The 19,980-nt window shown below is 41.4% G+C and overlaps 1 protein-coding gene across 3 annotated transcripts in view; it reads left to right on the top strand.

Moving 5' to 3' along the window:
• Nucleotides 1-19,980, top strand: part of BMP2K (BMP2 inducible kinase) — a 271,543-nt gene that overhangs the window by 103,522 nt on the left and 148,041 nt on the right. For all 3 annotated transcript variants that reach the window (XM_073597989.1, XM_073597994.1, XM_073597982.1), the window contains exon 2: nt 18,474-18,592. In XM_073597989.1, coding sequence (XP_073454090.1) covers nt 18,474-18,592 — 119 coding nt within the window. The remainder of the gene's footprint in view (nt 1-18,473; nt 18,593-19,980) is intronic.

The raw sequence follows: 19,980 nt of genomic DNA, 5'->3' as shown, positions 1-19,980 counted from the left end.
TAGCTTGCAGTCCAGTGCCTGAAACTGCTTATCCTAGCAGGAGCCTGGTAGTGGTTACAGTTGTCTTCCAAGCCACGTCTCGCTTACAATTACCTAATGTACAAATACTTTAGTACCTCTGTTATCTAGTCTTAACATATATCCATTAAATACTGAAGCTTTCCAAATTAGTTTGTTGAGACTAATGTTGACAAACGTATGTAAAAAGCCTTGCTAGCTAATTTAAATTGTATTACAATTTTTTTTTTTTTCTTAGCTAATCTGTTTCTTATAATAAAACTCTGCTGCTGTGTGAAGTACTTCTGAACATTTAGCATAGCAACAGTGCTAGCAACTTATAAATAGCTCACGGACTGAAGTAAAGGCACCCATAGATACAGGAAAAATGTCATCTGCAAACAAAACATCAATAAAAGGAATATTCATTCAAATAATGGTACCATGAGCACACCAGGTGGTATTTCCTGTTTTAAGTCATTCATTCACACAACATACTTAATAAACATTATGAGATTTTCTTTGTGCATTCTACAAAAGATTGTTTAATGCATGTACTGTAATGAATGTAAGTATACAGTGTATACTGGGACAGCTGAAAAGTCAGAAAATCAGCTCAGGTTAGCGTAAAAGAAAAGGATGAACTTAAAAAAAAAAACGAACATTATACAAACCTATGTGGATGCAGCATCGGTCCAATGCAGCATCGGTCCAATGCCGCATCTGTCCCCCACTGGCTCTGCAGCGAGAACTGAGCGATCAAACACCACTGATTGCTCAGTTCTCCTCCTCCGCTCTCAGCAGACAGCTGGGACTGTTAGTCACCGGCTCTCTCCTCTGCCCCTCCAGCTCTCACTGGAGCACTGTGCTGTGGAGGGGGCGGAAGGGGCTGACTCAAGCTCTCATCAGATCGCTGAGAGGCTGAGCCAGGTGCCATTTCAGGGATCTTTCCTGAGCCTGGCCTGGCTGAGTGACATCAGGCGATAGTTGACTTTACCCACTGTTGGCTGAAAAAGAGTCACAGGAGTGCAGAACTAACTGCAATTCTGTGACCTACAAGAGTGTAGCCAAAATGACTTTGGCTATACTTCTCCTTTAAAGCTGCCTTTCTCAATCAGGGTTTCAAGGAACCCTAGGGTTCCTCCAGAGGTTGCTAGGGATTCCTTGAGCTGTGGCTGATTGACCTTCTATTTGATGGTACCTGCATAATTCTGGGTCCAATGCCTTTTGGCGGAAATATTATCCTTACACCAGTGGTCTTTTTTTGCTGTCTGTAAGGGTGGCATTCTGATCACTACTAATAGGTGAGGAATTCTTTTCACTGACCCCAATGAATTGGTTTTTAGCAAGGGTTTCCCAAGACCTGAAAATTATTTCAGCAGTTAAGAAACAGGTTGAAAAAGACTGTCTAATAGTACTTGAATTTTATAAGCTACTCATTAATCAATAGCTAGACACTGGAGGCAAAGGTCTCAGGGGGACTTGAAAAGAGATCAAGAGGTGCAAGCAGGCACTTGAGGGTCCCTACTTTCCATTTCTGTTGCTGTTTTACAATACAATTGAAAGATTCTCCTTAATGCCTCATGTACACAAATGCATGAATTTGCACAGGGCCTTGCTGCCAGAAAAATGGTAGCTAGATCCTGCATCTTAACTCTTATGAGCATACATTCTCTTATGTCTGTTTGAACTGAGAGGCGTACATTCAGCTTGTTTAGGCCTACACTGTTACACATCCCCCTTGGCCATGAATTCACTTGGCAACACGTTTGCCTACGTTAGCTCCACCGCCAGAAGTTGTTAGAAACGGGGCTCCAACTGATTGAATGCATTCAATGTTTGGCCAACAATTTTAGCTCAGTAATTCACATTCTTGTCTGAGTTTAACTGCTAGTCATAATGCAGAAATCCTGGTATGCTAAAGCTACACTAATAACATAAAGAGCTTCGAATGTATCAGAAAAGACTGGTTGCATAGATACCACGCACGCCTGTCTTGTGAGGTGAAGATGGGGGGGCGCATTACATCTGCTTAAGAAAGCAGATATCAACAGTATATCATGTGGTGTTTTATTAAAAGGTAATTTGCCATCAATTTAAAATGGCCGTCATGATAGCCATCTATATTATATATATGGTGGCCATTTTAAATTGAGATCGAGGTTTGGCCATCTGCTTCATAGGTATGGTGGCCATTTTAAATGAAAAGTGAGGCTTGATCAGGCTGGCTGTCTCCTCCTGTATGGACTACATATAAGGCATGTTGACAAGCGTGACCCCCATGCCCCGATGTCGTCAAAACAGACGAAATGTATAGGGCGGAGTTCATGCTTGTGATGTCACCACGCATGCTGAAACCACAAGGTGGTTGGATTGGCTCCCGAGACTGATATTTTTGTACACATGCTTGATTTTATCATTACTATTGTGAGTTACTAGTGTTTCTTTGCTTTTTATAAATACAATATACAGTGTTACCCTATGTGGATACCTTTTGATTCATTTTTTATGCGTGTCATGATGGAGCAACTCCCACCATTAGTTTTGATATTGCTGTAACCAAAGAGGAAGAAAGGAGTACACAATTTCCGTCTCAAGTGATATTTATTCACACAGCGCTTTTTACTCTTTGATTAAGAGTCCATTATTTCTGGTAAGAAGGTGTTTTTTACCTTTTTGGTGGAGGCCCACTTGAGTGATTCACCTGCTTGTCATTTATATTCACATTGGATTCATATGTTGGGAGTTTGTATACAGTGGAGTTTTCACATTTGGTACTTTTTATGAGGTGTTATAACAGACTGCTCATCACACGGGACTTACTTTTTTTGACACATTTTATTTGTTTTTCAATTGTTGTCACATTGTATTGTTATTTGATGGTTAGCAAACTTAATTTTGCCTGTTATTTATAATTCTATCCAATTGTTTTTTGCCAGCCTTTTGTTTGATCTACCAGCACGATTCTTCTGATAGTTGCCTGGCTGTCTCTGGCTTCAAAAATCTGGCAAATGTTATTGGAGTAAGGTCAGAACTTCTAACTTGAAATACTGTGTTAGTGATGTTGATACAAAAGCGAGCAAGTTTCTTGGTTTAAAAGCCGGTATGATGCAGATGTGCAGTGCACACACTCACTCCCGTTATCCCATTAGCGGCTGAGAACACCTGCCAATAAAATGTTTGCATTTGTGTTCTCAAAAAGGAAAAAAAAAAAGTTTTAACTGGTATAGACCTGGGATGCAAGACGTATTAACTTTTACTATACTTGCACGAGTAGGTACCTTCTTGAGTTTTATATTACAGTTAAGTAATGATGATCCGGATTCCTTTGGCTAATGTGCACATGGTTCTCTCTACAGAAAGTTATGAAAATATTTATATTTTAATGAAGGTATTTTAATATAAATATAATTGTCTTATTTGTCTTGCAATTTCTGGACTGCGTAAAACCATTTTGCTATCCTAGAATCGGTAAGATTAGTATAGCGTCATGTGCTTTGACAAGCACACAAATAATGTGTGCTCTCTGATAGATGTGCTTTGAAGCTGGTAGCGACAGTTGTAGTATGTTTGTGAGCAATAAAGCATACAGATATTTAATCACATGCTCCCTTCATGCTGAATAGAAGTTCTTGTGTGGAGATAAAGGGTGGCTCTTTGTTGATAGGTAACCCCATTTCACTTGTGGATAAGCCAGCTAACTGATGTCTGTTGGCCCTGTACTGTTTTCTGATAAGAAGCAGATTCAACATGTTTATATTTCATAAGTACAACATTACATTTTGCTGAAGTTACAGCGGAAATCCAGTCAACAGTCACTGGTGCTAGCATGCAATCAGTAGAAGAGGTCTTTAGTGTCCTCACCGGTTCATCTTAAAGAGGAACTGTAGTCTGCTCACAAAATTTCTAATAAAAACCTCTTTGCCATTATGAAGCTTCCATCCAACCACTTTGCTTATTATTCTATATATACTTTGATTCTGTACTTGCCAAATATGCTGCAGAAATCTCCCTCCACTAAGTCTGGCTGCAGCCATTTTAACTGTGGGCAGCTGAAGCTGCTGCCTGTTCACTTCCTGGATTTACACAGACACACACACATATATATGTGTGTATATATATATATATATATATATATATATATATATATATATATATATATATATATATATATACATATACACACACACAGACAGACACACTCATACCTCTTGCCTGCACATTTCTCCTCTGTGGATGAATACACACGGAGCTCTGCAGTTTCCTGTCATGTACTAAGCAACAAAATGGCAAACTAATTGCCACGTGTAGGGGTAAATAAAGGGCCAAGATCACTATCCTTTAGACTTTAGGGGAGCCGGAGTGTGACAGTGAAGGTAGAACATGTCCTGACATCAGTGCGAGTAAACCATGCCCCTACTTTGGTATCGGGGGGAAGAATAGTGCCCAATAGTGCCCAATCATTGGTGTCAGTGGGAGGAATAGTACCCCAGTGTTGGTGTCAGTGGGAAGAATAGTATTCCATTGTTGGTGTCAGTGACAGGAATATAAGCCCATCATTGGTGTTATTGGCAGGAAGAGTGCCCCATCGTTGGTGTCAGTGGGAGGAATTGTGCCCCATTATTCGTATCAGTGGGAATAATGTCTGATGGTGCCAGTGGAAGTAAAAAAGTACCACATTCTTGGTGTCAGTGGGAGGAAAAGTGTGCCAAGGGCCAGATAAAGGCAAGCAAAGGGCCGCTTCCTGCCCCGGGCCACAGTTTGGAGACCACTGCTCTAATATATACATTTATTTTATTTCCTAGAATTGGTTAAACTATTCCCAACAATACGGTTATTACATCTGTGTTACTTCGAAGAAAGAGTCATAGCTAAACTGAACTGAATCAATAAGCAAAAATCTCACTCCCTTGAGATATTTCCAGCTCTGATCCTGCATGATATGTGCACCTGCACAAATATGGGGACATTTATCAAGACTGTTTTAAAGTACAGTCAAACCTTGCTTTGAGAGTAACTTGGTTTGAAAGCGTTTTGCAAGACAAGCAAAATGTTTTAATAAATTTTGCCTTGATATACAAGCGATGTCTTGATATAAGGGTAGCGTCATGTCACAACTAGAGTATAAAAAAGAAGAGAGGAGCCTCTAAGTGTAGCAATATGGTTACATTTAATGAAGGTACAACATTTAGCAACTTATTGCTACACTTAGAGGTGCCTCTCCTCTTTTATACCCTGCTTTGATATACAAGTGCTTTGGATTTCAAGCATGTTTCTGGAACGAATTATTCTCGCAAATCAAGGTTTTACTGTATAACTAAAGGCAAAACTTCTTTTTTTTTTTAAGTTTTAGTTGGAGTGGAATTAGAACACCCATTTGTGTCCCCCTGTAGGGATATTCACCCTCTCTATTTGTCCTGTTTTAGTATTCACACTAGAGCTGCACAATTCTGGATAAAATGAGAATCGCCATTTATTTGCTTCGAAAAAAGATCACGATTCTCGCAGCGTAACATAATCTTTCACATAATACAAAAAATTGGGTTAACTTTACTGTTTTTAGGTTTTTTTGTTTTTTTTTACATTCGTTGAAGTGTATTTATTCCCCAAAAAATTGCGTTTGAAAGGCTGCTGCGCAAATACAGTATATATAATAGATATATCAATAAGTCGCGCTACAAAATGACAACTGGCAAATGCCTAAAAAAGCCTCATAAAAATACGGGGATAAATGATAATAACTGAATAAATGAATATTATAAATGAATATTATAAGAGTGCTGAGCAATACAAATAGACACTTTGAGGTTAAACCAAACTACATGCTATTAGTTAGGTGGGACACAGAAAGCAATGACTATGTCCATGTGAAAAAACGCAATATTAAAAACCAAATCAATAACAAGTGAATATCTCCAATAACTTGGAAGAAAAATATTGTGACAAATCTATAAAAAAAAGGTATAGCGTGATACGTAAGGAAAAAAAATAATAATAACAATATTCCCAAAAAAAAAGTCCGTGGTTCAGCAATAATGTTAAAAGTCCATCCGTGTTAAATTAAATTACACAAAAATGGCTTGTCTCCAAGTGCTCTGTGAATAATAAAACAGAATCTTGCTGTGGTGAAAAGTAGAGTGCGTAGAAAGACCTCCACCTCTTGAAAAAAATGTCTGCCTCTTACCAGATAGAGATGGTCTCTTAATTACAGGAGACCCAGGGGGCGGATGGCTGCAACCCCAGCCAGGGATCTTTAAGGCAGGCACTCAGCGTCCAGGGACTCTCTCCCACCAGCCTCCGCAAATAAGGAAATATCACCATGCAAAAAACAAAGTGCTCCACATAGTATAAAACCAGCGTTTTATTAAATATATAAAATTAAAGTTGCACTTACAGGAACATGGTAATAGCAAGCATATCGAAAAAAGCCGGCCGGCTCCAAAGTAACCCGTGTCTTCCGGGTATGTGTATCGCGGTGTCGTCGGGACGTAGCTCCTCCTCCCAGTATATATAATATTTGAGAGTTCTAAGTCATTTTCTAGCAAAAATACAGATTTTTAACTTGAAAGCAACAAGTGTCAGAAAAAGGCTTAGTCTTTAGGCTGGGTTCACACCATCGCCGAATGCGGCTCCCAGCATGGGTCCGGTGTGTCCTGGCTCACCGTTTCAGCCTGAATTTTTGCCTGAATTCAGACCTGAAACGGACCAAAAGACGCACAGAGCTACTGCGCAAATTCGCACCGGAGCTGCAGCGGAGATGTGAACCAGCTCCATACAGCCGGGGGAACACACATCCAATTCGCAATGGTGTGAACCCAACCTTAAGTGGTTAAACTGACCTCATTTACTGACCGAAGTTCATTTCTTTGATCCAAAAACCAAAAGATACATTGCATCTCTTCTTTTCTCTATTTCTCAGGCTATTTTTTTTGACAGCTCTGAGCAGAGAACAGCTCTGCGTTGTTTACATAGAATCAGGGAAATGCCAGATTACAATAGAGAGGGGGGTTGAATGGAGATCGCGATTTTTTTTTTTTAAACGACTAATCGCTTAGCTCTAGTTGACACCGAGGGTAAAAGTGAAATAAAGTCTCAAATTTTGAGTTGTCTCCAGAACAGGAATAGAGGGGAAATGTTCCAGTGGGGACACTAGTTCTGGTGACAACAAGGAGGTTCCCTTACTTCATTCAAAATTATATATCTCAATGTAGATCCATTATCTGTATGCAAGTTGCATAGTGAATTATATGCAGTAAGCATATACTGTGCCTGTTTAAAAAGTGCCACTTGTGTCACTTGAATCCCTTTTATTGTTACATCACATAATCGCAACCTTTTCAAACACTTGGTGTTGGATTTTTTTCTTTTTTTTTTGTGTAAAATATAAGCGTGGAAACTGTTTTGTGTAAATTTACTACTCATCATTCAAAAGGTTGTGTTGTGATAGTCTTTGTGTCTTGCTTGCTGAATAACATGGAAAGTATGTAAAATTGTTCCTTGGCTATTTTTCGAAAGCTTCATTGTAAAACTATATCCTGCTTCTTAATTTTACCAGGTTTCTTAGTTTATTTAGATTTCTAGGTAAACCACTAAATACATTGTTTAAATAAACATATGTGAACTTTTTAACTGGATTTGTAATTCTGGACGGACAGTCTTGTGAGGCACACACATCTGAAACGATGCTCATATGGATGACACACTTTTATTTCCTGTTTCAACCGTTGTTAGCTTCCTGTGCCACTTCTCCACCTCCAGATTGCCCACTGGGCAATGGATCTATATCATCACCTCTGTCCAATAAGCTGTATTGAGAACTGAACCAGGCAGTGCTAGATTGAGCTTTCCAGGCTATGCAGTGTGGCAAAGGTGGGCAACTCACAAAAATGACTAAACTACTGTAAATTGCTAATTCTTTGCCAGGTAAAACTGTAAACACATATGTATTTTACCTATATTTTTAGCTGATTACCCCCAGCAGAGAAAGGAGGTCCTAATTTCTCTATATAGATCGTTAGTGAGGCCTCATTTAGAATACTGTGTCCAATTCTGGAGACCTCACTTATAAAATGATATTGATAAGATAGAATGAGTCCAGAGAAGGGTAACAAAAATAGTGAAAGGTCTGGTTGACCAGAGCACTTTCAGGAACTTAATATGTACATTATGGAGGTAAGAAGGGAAAAGGGAGACATGATTGAAACTGAGACTCGGCTTTGGTGCCCCCATAGCAAGCTGCTTGCTGTGGGGGCACTCGACAGGAGGGAGGGGCCAGGAGAGCCAAAGTAGAACCCACAAAGAGGAGGATCCAGGCTGCTCTGTGCAAAACCACTACACAGAGAAGGCAAGTGTAGCGCTACCCCAATAGGAGCCGCTTGAGTATGTTTGGTTTCATACTCTGGCTCTCGACCCCAAAGAACTGTTCCAGCCCCTCTGGTAAACCTAGCAAACAGTGTACTTCCAAACACAGTAAAACAGACACAAATGTAATAAACAGGAAGTTTTGTTTACTGGGAGACTTTCCACAATCAAACAGTGATCTGGTAACTCAATAGTAAAAAATGGCAAACTGTGATCTTTAATGGTGTAAATCAAAACCCAATGCAGACTTCAAAATAACACAATCAAACAACTTAAATAGATCTAGAGTGGCCTATTCTCTCAGGCATAAAGGGGAACAGAGCTGGCTTAACAACGGTCAGTCAGTTTCCCTCTAATCCTGAAATCACAGACCCAGGCAATTGACATGTGAGGCAATAAGCTACAAATGAAAGTTATCACTTTAACAGTTAACATGAGAGTTCCCCCTTAAAGGTAGTCTTTGGAATCACTAAATTACTGATACTGAAATAGTAACAGAAAGGGTCCTCATAATAGAGGTATCCAGGATCTTTGGCTAGCCTGGCGTTGGTGAACTTGGTGGTCCTGTTGGGTAGGATAAACAAAGTGTACTTGAGAGTATCCTGGTAATGCAAAGTGGAATGTAGGATGCTAGCAATATTCTGGTAAGCAAAGTGGAATGTAGTTGACTCTTCAGGGTGTGAGTGTTCTGGGCACTGATAAGGCAATGTTGCCTGAATACCATGCCTTTTTAAAGGTGGGCAAACGCCCGCTCGCCCATCCTATGACTAAAGGATCAAGCGACAGGTTCCACTTTGTAACCAGAACGGTGCCCGCTCTCAGGAACGACTGGAGATGCACCTGGGATCCCTCTCGGATGGGATGTCCGACTCCTGGAACTGTGGCAGGATCAGCACACTGACCTCTGTGGGTAACAGCATTGCCTCAGGTCACATCTCTCTCTCTCTCTCTCTCTCTCTCTCTGCCTCATGGAGAATTCTTCTCAGCCTTCCAAAATGAAGTACTTAGCCAGCCCTCTGGGATTTGTAGTCCCGCCCCTTTAAGAGTCAAGTCGTTCTGTGCTGGGTCATGTCCCATGATCCTCTGCTGCTACTGCCTCTCATTGGCTCTCTGTCTCTGCCAATGGGGTCACAGGGGAGAGAGCAGAGCAGGTAGATGCCTGTGTGTAGAAGAGGAGAGGGAGGGAGGAATCCCACCTCGCAGATGCTGGCAGACACGTTTCTCCCTTTCTGCTTGTGTGTGTGTGGTAGATTCGGCGGCGGCCAGCTTGGCAAGGTAACTGCTACACAAGTAAATACGTTTGTTATTATTATTATTTTTTTTTTTTTTTACACTTACTTTAAATACAGGGCAAAGGGCAGACTCGATGGACCACGTGGTCTTTTTTCTTGCTTCTGTTTCTATTCAAACTGTAGGTCTCAATTATTTTTTATAATTTGTCATTGTTTTATTGTTTGGCATGTGTATGCTTTAAAGGCGTTGACCATCTTTGCCTAAAAGCAGACAGTCAATTCTGTATTTATCTGTTTAAATGTAGCTTCAGTCTTAAAACATTTATTTTACTAGCAGTAACTTCTGAAATAGCATTCAATCTATGCCAATATATTGGTATTTTCAAGTGTTCTTCGTGCTTGATGGACTTTTCTGCAATATTTATAGAGAATCTCATGTGTCATAAAAAGGCCTTAAAGATTCAGCTTTGTCTGAGCTGACATTAGATTAGGGGTCTTAAACTGGCAGCCCTCCAGCTGTTGCAAAACTACAAGTCCCATGAGGCATTTTAAGGCTGACAGTTACAAGCAAGACTCCTACAGACAGAGGCATGATGGAGCTTGTAGTTTTGCAACAGCTGGAGGGCCGCCAGTTTGAGACCCCTGCATTAGATGCTCAGAATTTGAAAGTTGAAAAATATCTAGTAAGTTAATAATCAACTTGGTGGGACCAACGTGCTGTAGGGGATGCTGCAGCGGGAATCTTATCATCCTATTATCACTAAAAAAAAGATTTAAATCCAGGCATTAGTGTGTTAAACATGGTTACACTGGTCCAGCTTTGACCAGTTTAAATATGTTCATACCTTACTTGATCCATGCTGCTTGAGGCTGGAAATCACTGAAGTAGACAATGCTACTCCAGTGATCTCCATTTGCTTTCTGTGTCGTGCACAGAGTTGCTACTCTTATGTATTGTTAACACAGAAGGTTGGCCACCTGAGCATGGGTGCCATTCAGAGAATGAAAATTGGATGATGTGGAGAGGTGGGGTGGTAGCAACAGGCTGTCATCTAGTCAGAGCCCACTTTAAGTTCATTCAGAAAAAACAGTGGAGGGGCCAGAAGAGCCAAAACAGGACCCGAGAAGAGGAGGATGTTTGTTATTTTTACCTACATTTTTTTTTACTTTAGCATTACTTTAAGGTGGTAATAAACGCCAAAACCATAAAAGTAATATATATATTGCAGCTTACCAATCTGTGCTGTTAATGTATTAGCAGATTTTGAACCACTAACAAACTGAAGCCAAACTCCAGCTCATAATTTATAATCCATTACAGAAAACAGTTATTTTCTTTTTGGGGTGAAGGATTTGCATGAATACATAAAAGCTGATCATTTTAATCACCCCTGCCAGTGTTAAGTGGTTTGTCTCATCCATATAGTATCTCACATAAGTTAGTACACTCCTTACATTTTTGTAAATATTTTATTATATTTTTTCATGTGACAACACTGAAGAAATTACACTTTGTTAAAATGTAAAGTAGTGAGTGAATGAAAAATGAAAATAACTCAATACACAGCCATTAATGGCTAAACCACTGGCAACAAAAGTGAGTACACCCCTAAGTGAAAATGTCCAAATTGGGCCCAATTAGCCATTTTCCCTCCCCCGGTGTCATGTGACTCGTTAGTGTTACAAGGTCTCAAGTGTGAATGGAGAGCAGTAGTGTTAAATTTGGTGTTATCGCTCTCACTGTCTTACTGGTCACTCAAAGTTCAACATGGCACCTCATGGCAAAGAACTCTCTGAGGATCTGAAAAAAGAAAATTGTTGCTCTACATAAAGATGGCCTAGGCTATAGGAAGATTGCCAAGACCCAGAAACTGAGCTGCAGCTCAGTGGCCAAGACCATACAGCGGTTTAACAGGACAAGTTCCAATCAGAACAGGCCCCGCCATGGTCGACCAAAGAAGTTGAGTGCACATGCTCAGCGTCATATCCAGAGTTTGTCTTTGGGAAATAGACGTATGAGTGCTGCCAGCATTGCTGCAGAGGTTGAAGGGGTGAGGGGCAGCCTATCAGTGCTCAGACCATCCGACGCTCACTGCATGGAATTGCTCTGCATGGCTGTCGTCCCAGAAGGAACCCTCTTCTAAAGATGATGCCCAAGATAGCCTGCAAACAGTTTTCTGAAGGCAAACAAACTAAGGACGTGGATTACTGGAACCATGTCCTGTGGTCTGATGAGGCCAAGATAAACTTATATGGTTCAGATGGTGTCAAGCGTGTGTGGCGGCAACCAGGTGAGGAGTACAAAGACAAGTGTGTGTTGCCTACAGTGAAGCATGGTGGTGGGAGTGTCATGATCTGTGGCTGCATGAGTGCTGCCGGAACTGGGTGTTCAGTTCATTGAGGGAACCCTGAATGCCAACATGTACTGTGACATACTGAAGCAGAGCATGATCTCCTCCCTTCGGAGACTGGGCCACAGGGCAATATTTCAACATAATAACAACCCCAAACACAGCTGCAAGACGACCACTGCCTTGCTATAGAAGCTGAGGGTAAAGGTGATGGACTGGCCAAGCATGTCTCCAGACCTAAACCCTATTGAGCATCTGTGGAGCATCCTCAAACAGAAGGTGGAGGAGCGCAAGGTCTCTAACATCCACCAGCTCCGTGATGTCCTCATGGAGGAGTGGAAGAGGACTCCAGTGGCAACCTGTGAAGCTCTGGTGAACTCCATGCCCAAGAGGGTTAAGGCAGTGCTGGAAAATAATGGTGGCCACACAAAATATTGAAACTTTGGGTCCAATTTGGACATTTTCACTTAGGGGTGTACTCACTTTTGTTGCCAGCGGTTTAGACATTAATGGCTGTGTGTTGAGTTATTTTGAGGGGACAGCAAATTTACACTGTTATACAAGCTGTACACTCACTACTTTACATTGTAGCAAAGTGCCATTTTTTCAGTGTTGTCACATGAAAAGATAGAATAAAATATTTACAAAAATGTGAGGGGTGTACTCACTTTTGTGAGATACTGTATAAACTGATACATGCTGCTGGAGAGCTTGTGCTGTGAAAAACAACTAACTTGCTGGCTGGATTGCCTGACAGAAATAGAAGAAATAAAGCCTAAAAAAAAGGAAGCTAATTCATATATCACAGACTTTCTCAACCTTTTCAACATGGAGGAACCCTTGAAATGACCTTTTGGTCTCAGGGAACCCCTGTTAAAAATGGCTATATCTACAACTCAAGATAAATTCATGGGATGGTCAATGGAAGAGTGCTCCTTACATCTGTGGTCTTGGGGAAGAACCCCCCCCCCCCCCCCTAAAGATAGCTAAAAAGATCAACAACCGTTCGAGGAACCCTTCTGTTCCACGGAACCCTGGTTGAGAAACCCTGATCTATCATATCGAAGCATTCGTAAGCTGCAATATGTTTGCTTTTGGGTTTAATGCTGCTTTAATTAGGCATCTGTTTAGAGTCTTAAATATATCTTTATCTTCAGTAAGAAATCTGTCTTTGAACTTTGCAAACTGTTGCACTTGACAGCTCAGGAATACAGAAGCACAGGTCTGTAAACCTGTCTCAGAGTTTGCGGAAGGAAACACAGCCTGATTTGCTACTAATTGTGTCTTTAATATGCTTGATAATTGCCCCCCTTTGTTATTTTATATATGAAACCATCCCAGTGCTTTTATGTGGTGGGAAGGCATCCAGGTTAAAATGGTACATTTTTGTACTGCCTTTTTCAATATTGTATTATCCTATTAATGTCATACAAATATTACATTTGTGTTATGCATTCATGATAAATGTGTAGGAACAAGCACATCACTGTAACAACAGAACTTGAAAGAGCAATTTGCCAAATTAATGTAGTTTTGTGGTACAACCTAATGTTAAAAATAAATTAGACACACACACAAAGTATGAGCTAAAAATACACATTTTGAACTGTTATGGTATATCCTAGAGCTTTTATGTTAGCTGTTTCCAAGTATCATAAAGAAAATGATGTTGTTTATCATGGGGACATGCAGGCCTTCATTTTCACAGGCTTCCATTCAGGGCCACGCGCACATAATTTTTTGCAAGCAATTATGCATGAAGAGAACACTTTTCAGGACAAAAGAATAACCACATTTTCTACTGATGTGGTAACTAAGATTCTTTTTTTTTTTAGTTTTTAATCTTTTGCCAAACAACTTGGGTTTCACTAACACAATTAATATTTTTTAGACTGAGTAATGCTGGCTATACACTATACAAATCGGCTGAACCCACTTTCGAAAAACGAACGTTCGGCCGTAAACGCAAATAATAGTGCCATCATGTAATGACCGATAAATCGTTCAGTGGACATAAATAAATATATTTTTTGTTAGTTTTTTTACATATATCTAGTGTAGACAGTTCGGACGGGAAACACATAAACCTTTCAATTTATCGTTCAATCAGCAGAAAATTTCCAAACTTGTCCTTCGTCTTTTCGGCTCAAAAACGTCCAAACGATTATCGATTTTGTGCCCATTAACTGGCCGAAAAACGAACTAACGGTCTAAATGACCGAATTTCGGACGATTTTTCGCATAGTGTATGGCCAGCATTAGGCTTCATGTACACTGCTGCTGGTAAACAGATGTTTAGGAGCAGTTGAGTGTTTTTTTAGCTGCCCCTGAACTCTCCTCTGTTATCTTATCAGTACATGTACACAGGGTTGTCTATAGCCGTTTCTAGGCAGTTGAGTTTAGAAGCATTTTTTGGAAAGCAAAAAAATGCGTTCAGGACAGATGTTCAGAGGCATTTGAAACACCAAACACCTGTAATAGCTTGTAAACGCGGTAACACGCGTTTAGCCGCGTTTCCTTTACAGGCATTTTTAATTTTTGACTATTTAAAAAAAAAAAAAACTCTTCTAAACGCAAACGTGGCAAAACTGAAGTTTTTAAACGTTGATTAATATCTGCCACATTAAATCATTCAGGAGAGGTTGTAAAACATCCCGTGTACATTAGGCCTTATTTTCTTTTTAGCTTGAGGCAAGCTTTAGGTTTATGAGCTTTTACAAAGTCAGGGAAATATAATCTCATACAGCGAAATCACTTTCTGGGCACTTTTTCTGTTAAAGCTGAGGTCCACCCTACGATAAAAAATTACATTAATATTCTCAAAAAAAAATGAAAAAAATTTGAAAAAAAAAATGTTTTTACTTACCAGAAACCCTAGGCAGTCTTCCTAATCTGCCTCTTCCTATTCCGCGACGCTATTCCTTCACTTCCTCCTCTTTGGCGAGCTGCCCCGTTGCCTTCTGGGACTTGTGTGTGTCCCAGAAATCAACAGGGCCATTCACAAAGCGGCGCGCGACTCGCGCATGCACAGTAGGTAATGGGCAGTGAAGCCGCAAGGCTCCACTGCCTGTTTCCCTTCGTTAAGATGGCGGCGCCGGCACCCGATCCGATGAATGGATCGGCCTCGGGGGGGCCAACGTCGCGGGCTCCCTGGACAGGTAAGTGTCCTGATTAAAAGTCACTTTAAAAAAAAAAAAAAATCGCGGCTGGAACACCGCTTTAAGAAAATAATCTCGGCATGTAGTGATAGCGTTGTAAAATGCAAGGTTTAGAAAATAAGTTTCAGCAAAAAAACCCACGAAAGTTAATTTTAACGCACACAACCCAACAAATTAACCAACATATTGGTAAAATATGAAAGCTAAGATTACACAGAGTAAATAGATACCCAACATGTCAAACCTTAAATTTGCACGTGCACGTGAAATGGAAACAAACTTCCGTAACCTAGATTTTCCATAGGTAACTCTTTAAAAGCCCCTAAAGGTCATCATTTTATTGTTATGGAGGAGGTCTGGTGCTTGAATTATTGCTCTCACTTTGGGTGCTGGGCAATGTGTATCGTAATTAATGTTTTCATGCTGCAGGCATCAGGAGTGTGCGTGTAACCCATGCTGTCAGGTCTGTATGATGTATGGACTTTACAGTGAAAGAGTTGGACCCCTTTCACACTGGAGGCGTTTTTCAGGCGCTACAGCGCTAAAAATAACGCCTGAAAAAAGCCTCAGCTGCAAACCCAGTGTGAAAGCCCCGAGTGCTTTCACACTGGTGCGCTGCGCTGGCAGGGCGTCACAAAAAGTCCTGCCAGCAGCTTCTTTGCAGTGGTGAAGGAGCGTGAATCCACCGCTCCTGCCCATTGAAAATAATGGGGTAGCACTGCAATACCACCGGCAAAGCGCCACTGCAGCGGTGTTTTGCGGGTAGATTTAACCCCTTTTTGGCTACTAGCGGGGGGTTAAAACTTCCCCGCTAGCTGCCGAATAGCGCCGCTAAAACGACGGTAAAGCGGCGCTAAAACTAGCAAATCCTGTTTCATTTGTGTTTAACGTAATCCCTCACCCAGACACTGCAGCTCACAGCTGGATGGTTTCAGCAACAGAGGCATTGTTACCAAGCCAGAATTCAGTTGTCAGGACCAGGTGTGTCCAGGTGATGGTTGACCAGCTATAGCAGGGATAGGCAGTTAGCGGACCTCCAGCTGTTGCAAAACTATAAGTCCCATCATGCCTCTGCCTCTGGGTGTCATGCTTGTGGTTGTCAGAGTCTCGCTATGACTCATGGGACTTATAGTTCTGCAACAGCTGGAGGTCCGCTAATTGCATATCCCTGAGCTATAGGCTTGTAAATAATGACCATGCCAATAGCCACGCCCCCTGTGTCTTCTCATCCCACTGTAGTGCCAGCAGCCACAGCCTATGTGAGGGTGGGAACTATGCTCTAAATTTAGAAGCAGTGCAGCATTGTTTCCACACCATCTAAAGAAGCTGCATCTGGTGGTCTTCACATTCAGGCTTATCTGGTATTTGTGGGACTTTGCAGGGGGATGAAGAGAAAACTCTTGTTTAGATGCACTTAAAATTAAATTGGTTGTAAACCCTTACATATATACCCAGTGAAGTGGCTGGCATCAGGTGATACACAGAGATGAAACAAATCCTCTTACATAAGTTGTACCTGTTTATCTACAGTCTTCTCTTCACTACATCTGTTCAAAGTCCAGAATTTATAAAGCTTGTTAGGCCCCTTTCACACTGGGGCGGTTTGCAGGCGTTATTGCTCTAAAAATACCGCCTGCAAACCGCGCCTAAACAGCCTCCGCTGTTTATTCAGTGTGAAAGCCCGAGGGCTTTCACACTGAAGCGGTGCGCTGGCAGGACGGTAAAGAAAGTCCTGTGATCCGCATCTAAGGAGCGTTGTGTTCACCGCTCCTAAACCGCTCCTTCCCATTGAAATCAATGGGACAGCGCGGCTATACTGCGGTAATACCGCGGCTATAGCCGCTCTGTACGAGCAGGTTTAACCCTTTTTCGGCCGCCAGCGGGGGTTAAAACCGCACCGCTAGCGGCCGAATACAGCCGCAAAAACGACAGTAAAACAGCGCTAAAAATAGCGCTGTTTTACCGCCGACGCCCCCACCGCCCCAGTGTGAAAGGGGCCTTAGAGAGGGGCAGAGAGCTGAAATTACACTTTGCAGGGCTCAGTGAGGAGAGCTCTGAGAACTGATTGGAGAGAAGGGACATGTCCCCCTCCACACAGGAACAGAACTGATGCTGTCAATCAGCTGGATATCCCTCCCCCCGTCACCATTTTTCAGGCGTCGAGAAAACTTGTCAGAAATTATTCATGCTGATAGCAGAGGAAGGAGGCATCAGACAGAAATTACACTTAGTGCTCTCTTAATTGAGACAAGTATATACTACAGAGGGATATGCTTTGTTTATATTTCATGTCTGAGCAGTGTTTTATTCAGGATAGGAGAGTGAAGAGGGATTAGAATACCTGTCCGTTCTTTAATGCTGTCTGTGTCCCTGCTAGGGAGATTCAACTTTTCTGATTGTACTGTTTACCGTTATCGCTGACAGTGAAAGTGAAAGAAAATCCCAAATTATAGGTTGTCCCTAGAGCAGGAATAGGGTGACCATCTTCCAAAGGGGATACCTGTTCTGGTAACCCTGGTGACAACCACGAATTCCCTCACTTTGGAGGGATTTCCTCTCACTTCCTGTTTTGGCCTTGGGACAGGAAGTAGAGGAAGATTTCCCTAATGGGAAACAGAGTGCAAAAAAGAACTGACAATGATTATAACCCTACCTCACACTATCCAGAATGGAAAAAAAAAGTTTAGTTCTACTTAAAAGTGCCACAATAGCAAATGGCTTCTTAGGCTGACACACCAAAGAGGAGCCAGTAGTGCCAGTGGAAGACCTCAGAAGTAGAGAATTTGGGGCAATTCTATTGCACCGAGCAGGTAAGTATAACATGTTTGTTTTAACCACTTCCGGACCGCCCACTGTCGTTATACGTGACATGTTGGGTATCAATTATACTATTGATTATCTTTCACAATATAAAAAAAAAAAATTGGGCTAACTTTACTGTTATCTTATTTTTTAATTCAAAAAAGTATATTTTTTCCAAAAAAAGTGTGCTTGTAAGACTGCTGCGCAAATACGGTGTGACAGAAAGTATTGCAATGACCGCCATTTTTTTTCTCTAGGGCTTTAAAAAAAAAATGTATAATGTTTGGTGGTTCAAAGTAATTTCCTAGCAAAAAAAAAACTGTTTTTAACTTGTAAACAACAAATCTCAGAAAGAGGCTCGGTCCTTAAGTGGTTTAAAAAAAATAAGGACTTTACAATCTTTTTTCACTATTCTTTTTCGATTTATGAGTATAATAATGGGTCAGGATGTTTGGTTCTTTTACAAAATGTGTTTGGTTGTGAAAAATATATTAAAGGTTTCTTGTACCGACTCATTAAAATTTGTTGTCTTAATGGGAAGATTATTTGAATGGTATTTTTGTTCTCTTCAGGAGGCTTTTCTACTGTGTTCTTGGTTCGCACTCATGGGGGGCTTCGTTGTGCTCTGAAGAGAATGTACGTCAACAATGTGCCTGACCTTAATGTTTGCAAGAGAGAAATAACTATTATGGTAAGTAAAATACACTTAAAAAAAAAAATGTATAACATATGTGTGTGCTGAGCTTTGTCTTTTTAAAATGGATGTAAACTTAATCACTAAAATTGCATATAAACCTTGATATGTTAAGGTGTTCCAAAGTACCTTTCAAGCTTTTTTTTTTTTTTTTTTTTTTCAAACTAAGGCTTTCATTAAAATATATTAATGGAGTTAATATGATTCTAACATGAAGACGGGTCTTCTTCAGGCACCACATTTTCTCTCTGCTCCCAAATGCTATTGTGCATTGCCAACCTGTAACCTGCACTTCTGATTGAGACTATAAGTGGCCAAGCTGGCATTCATTGCACAGGCATGTACCACTATTGTCACTGCTGTCAGAAATCCCTCCCACAAGCAATCACATGCAGCTGAATATAAATTGGCAGTGCCTGCAAAAATTCTGGAGGAGATTAGCAGCACTAAGATGCAGAAAGTTTAATTTTTTTTTTTATCTCCGAACAGAAAAAAATGATAATTGTTTCACTGTGCTTTGGCAAATTCAATGCCAACCTGTTAGGGCTTACATATACCTTCAATGTGTTTGGTTGGTATAATATACATTTTTATCTTGTTTATTCTTATGGTAAGTTCTCAAATTTCATCATCTAAGGCGCCTTTCACACGGGCGGCTATTCTGCCACAGTTAAAGGCATGTTTTTTTTTCTGTGAAAAATCAAGACACCAAGCACTGCGGCCCCCCCCACCCCAAAGCACCTCATCCCCATGTTGATGAGGACAAGGGCCTCTTCCTGACAACCCTGGCCTTTAATAAGGGGGCCCCCAGATCCCGGCCCCCCACCCTATGTGAATGAGTATGGGGTACATCTTACCCCTACCCATTCACCTGGGGAAAAAAAATAAAAAAACACCGGGGTCTCTCAGGCCTCTTCTCCCTCTCTCTGGTGTCGTCTCCACGCTCTCTGGTTCTTCTCCAGTGCCTTCTTTCTTCTGCCGGGCTATCTTCTGCTCTTTTGCCGCTCTTTTGCTAGTGGAGGAGCCTGGTCTTTTGAGATGTCTTCTTCCCTCTTCTCTTCCAGACATGTTGATACAACGCTCCCTCTCACTGTAATGCCGTGAGCGAAGTCCGCAACCAATTATATAGGCATGGGGCGTGGCCACCGGGTGATGTCACCCGGTGACCCCGCCCCCTTATGACGTCACGGTCCCCCCTTGCCCAAAGCACCAACCCCCTCATGTTGAGGGCATGCCGCCTGGTACGGTTCAGGGGGGGGCGCTCACTCGTCCCCACCCCCTTTCCTGACCAGCCAGGCTGCATGCTCGGATAAGGGTCTGGTATGGATTTGGGGGGGGACCCCCACGCCGTTTTTTCGGTGTAGGGGGTGCCCCTTGGAATCCAT

The sequence above is a fragment of the Aquarana catesbeiana genome, linkage group LG01, assembly GCF_042186555.1.
Source record: "Aquarana catesbeiana isolate 2022-GZ linkage group LG01, ASM4218655v1, whole genome shotgun sequence".
In the NCBI taxonomy this organism is placed as follows: domain Eukaryota; kingdom Metazoa; phylum Chordata; class Amphibia; order Anura; family Ranidae; genus Aquarana; species Aquarana catesbeiana.
The sequence above is the reverse complement of the archived record's forward strand: the minus strand, read 5'-3'. Positions and strand labels throughout refer to the sequence as shown.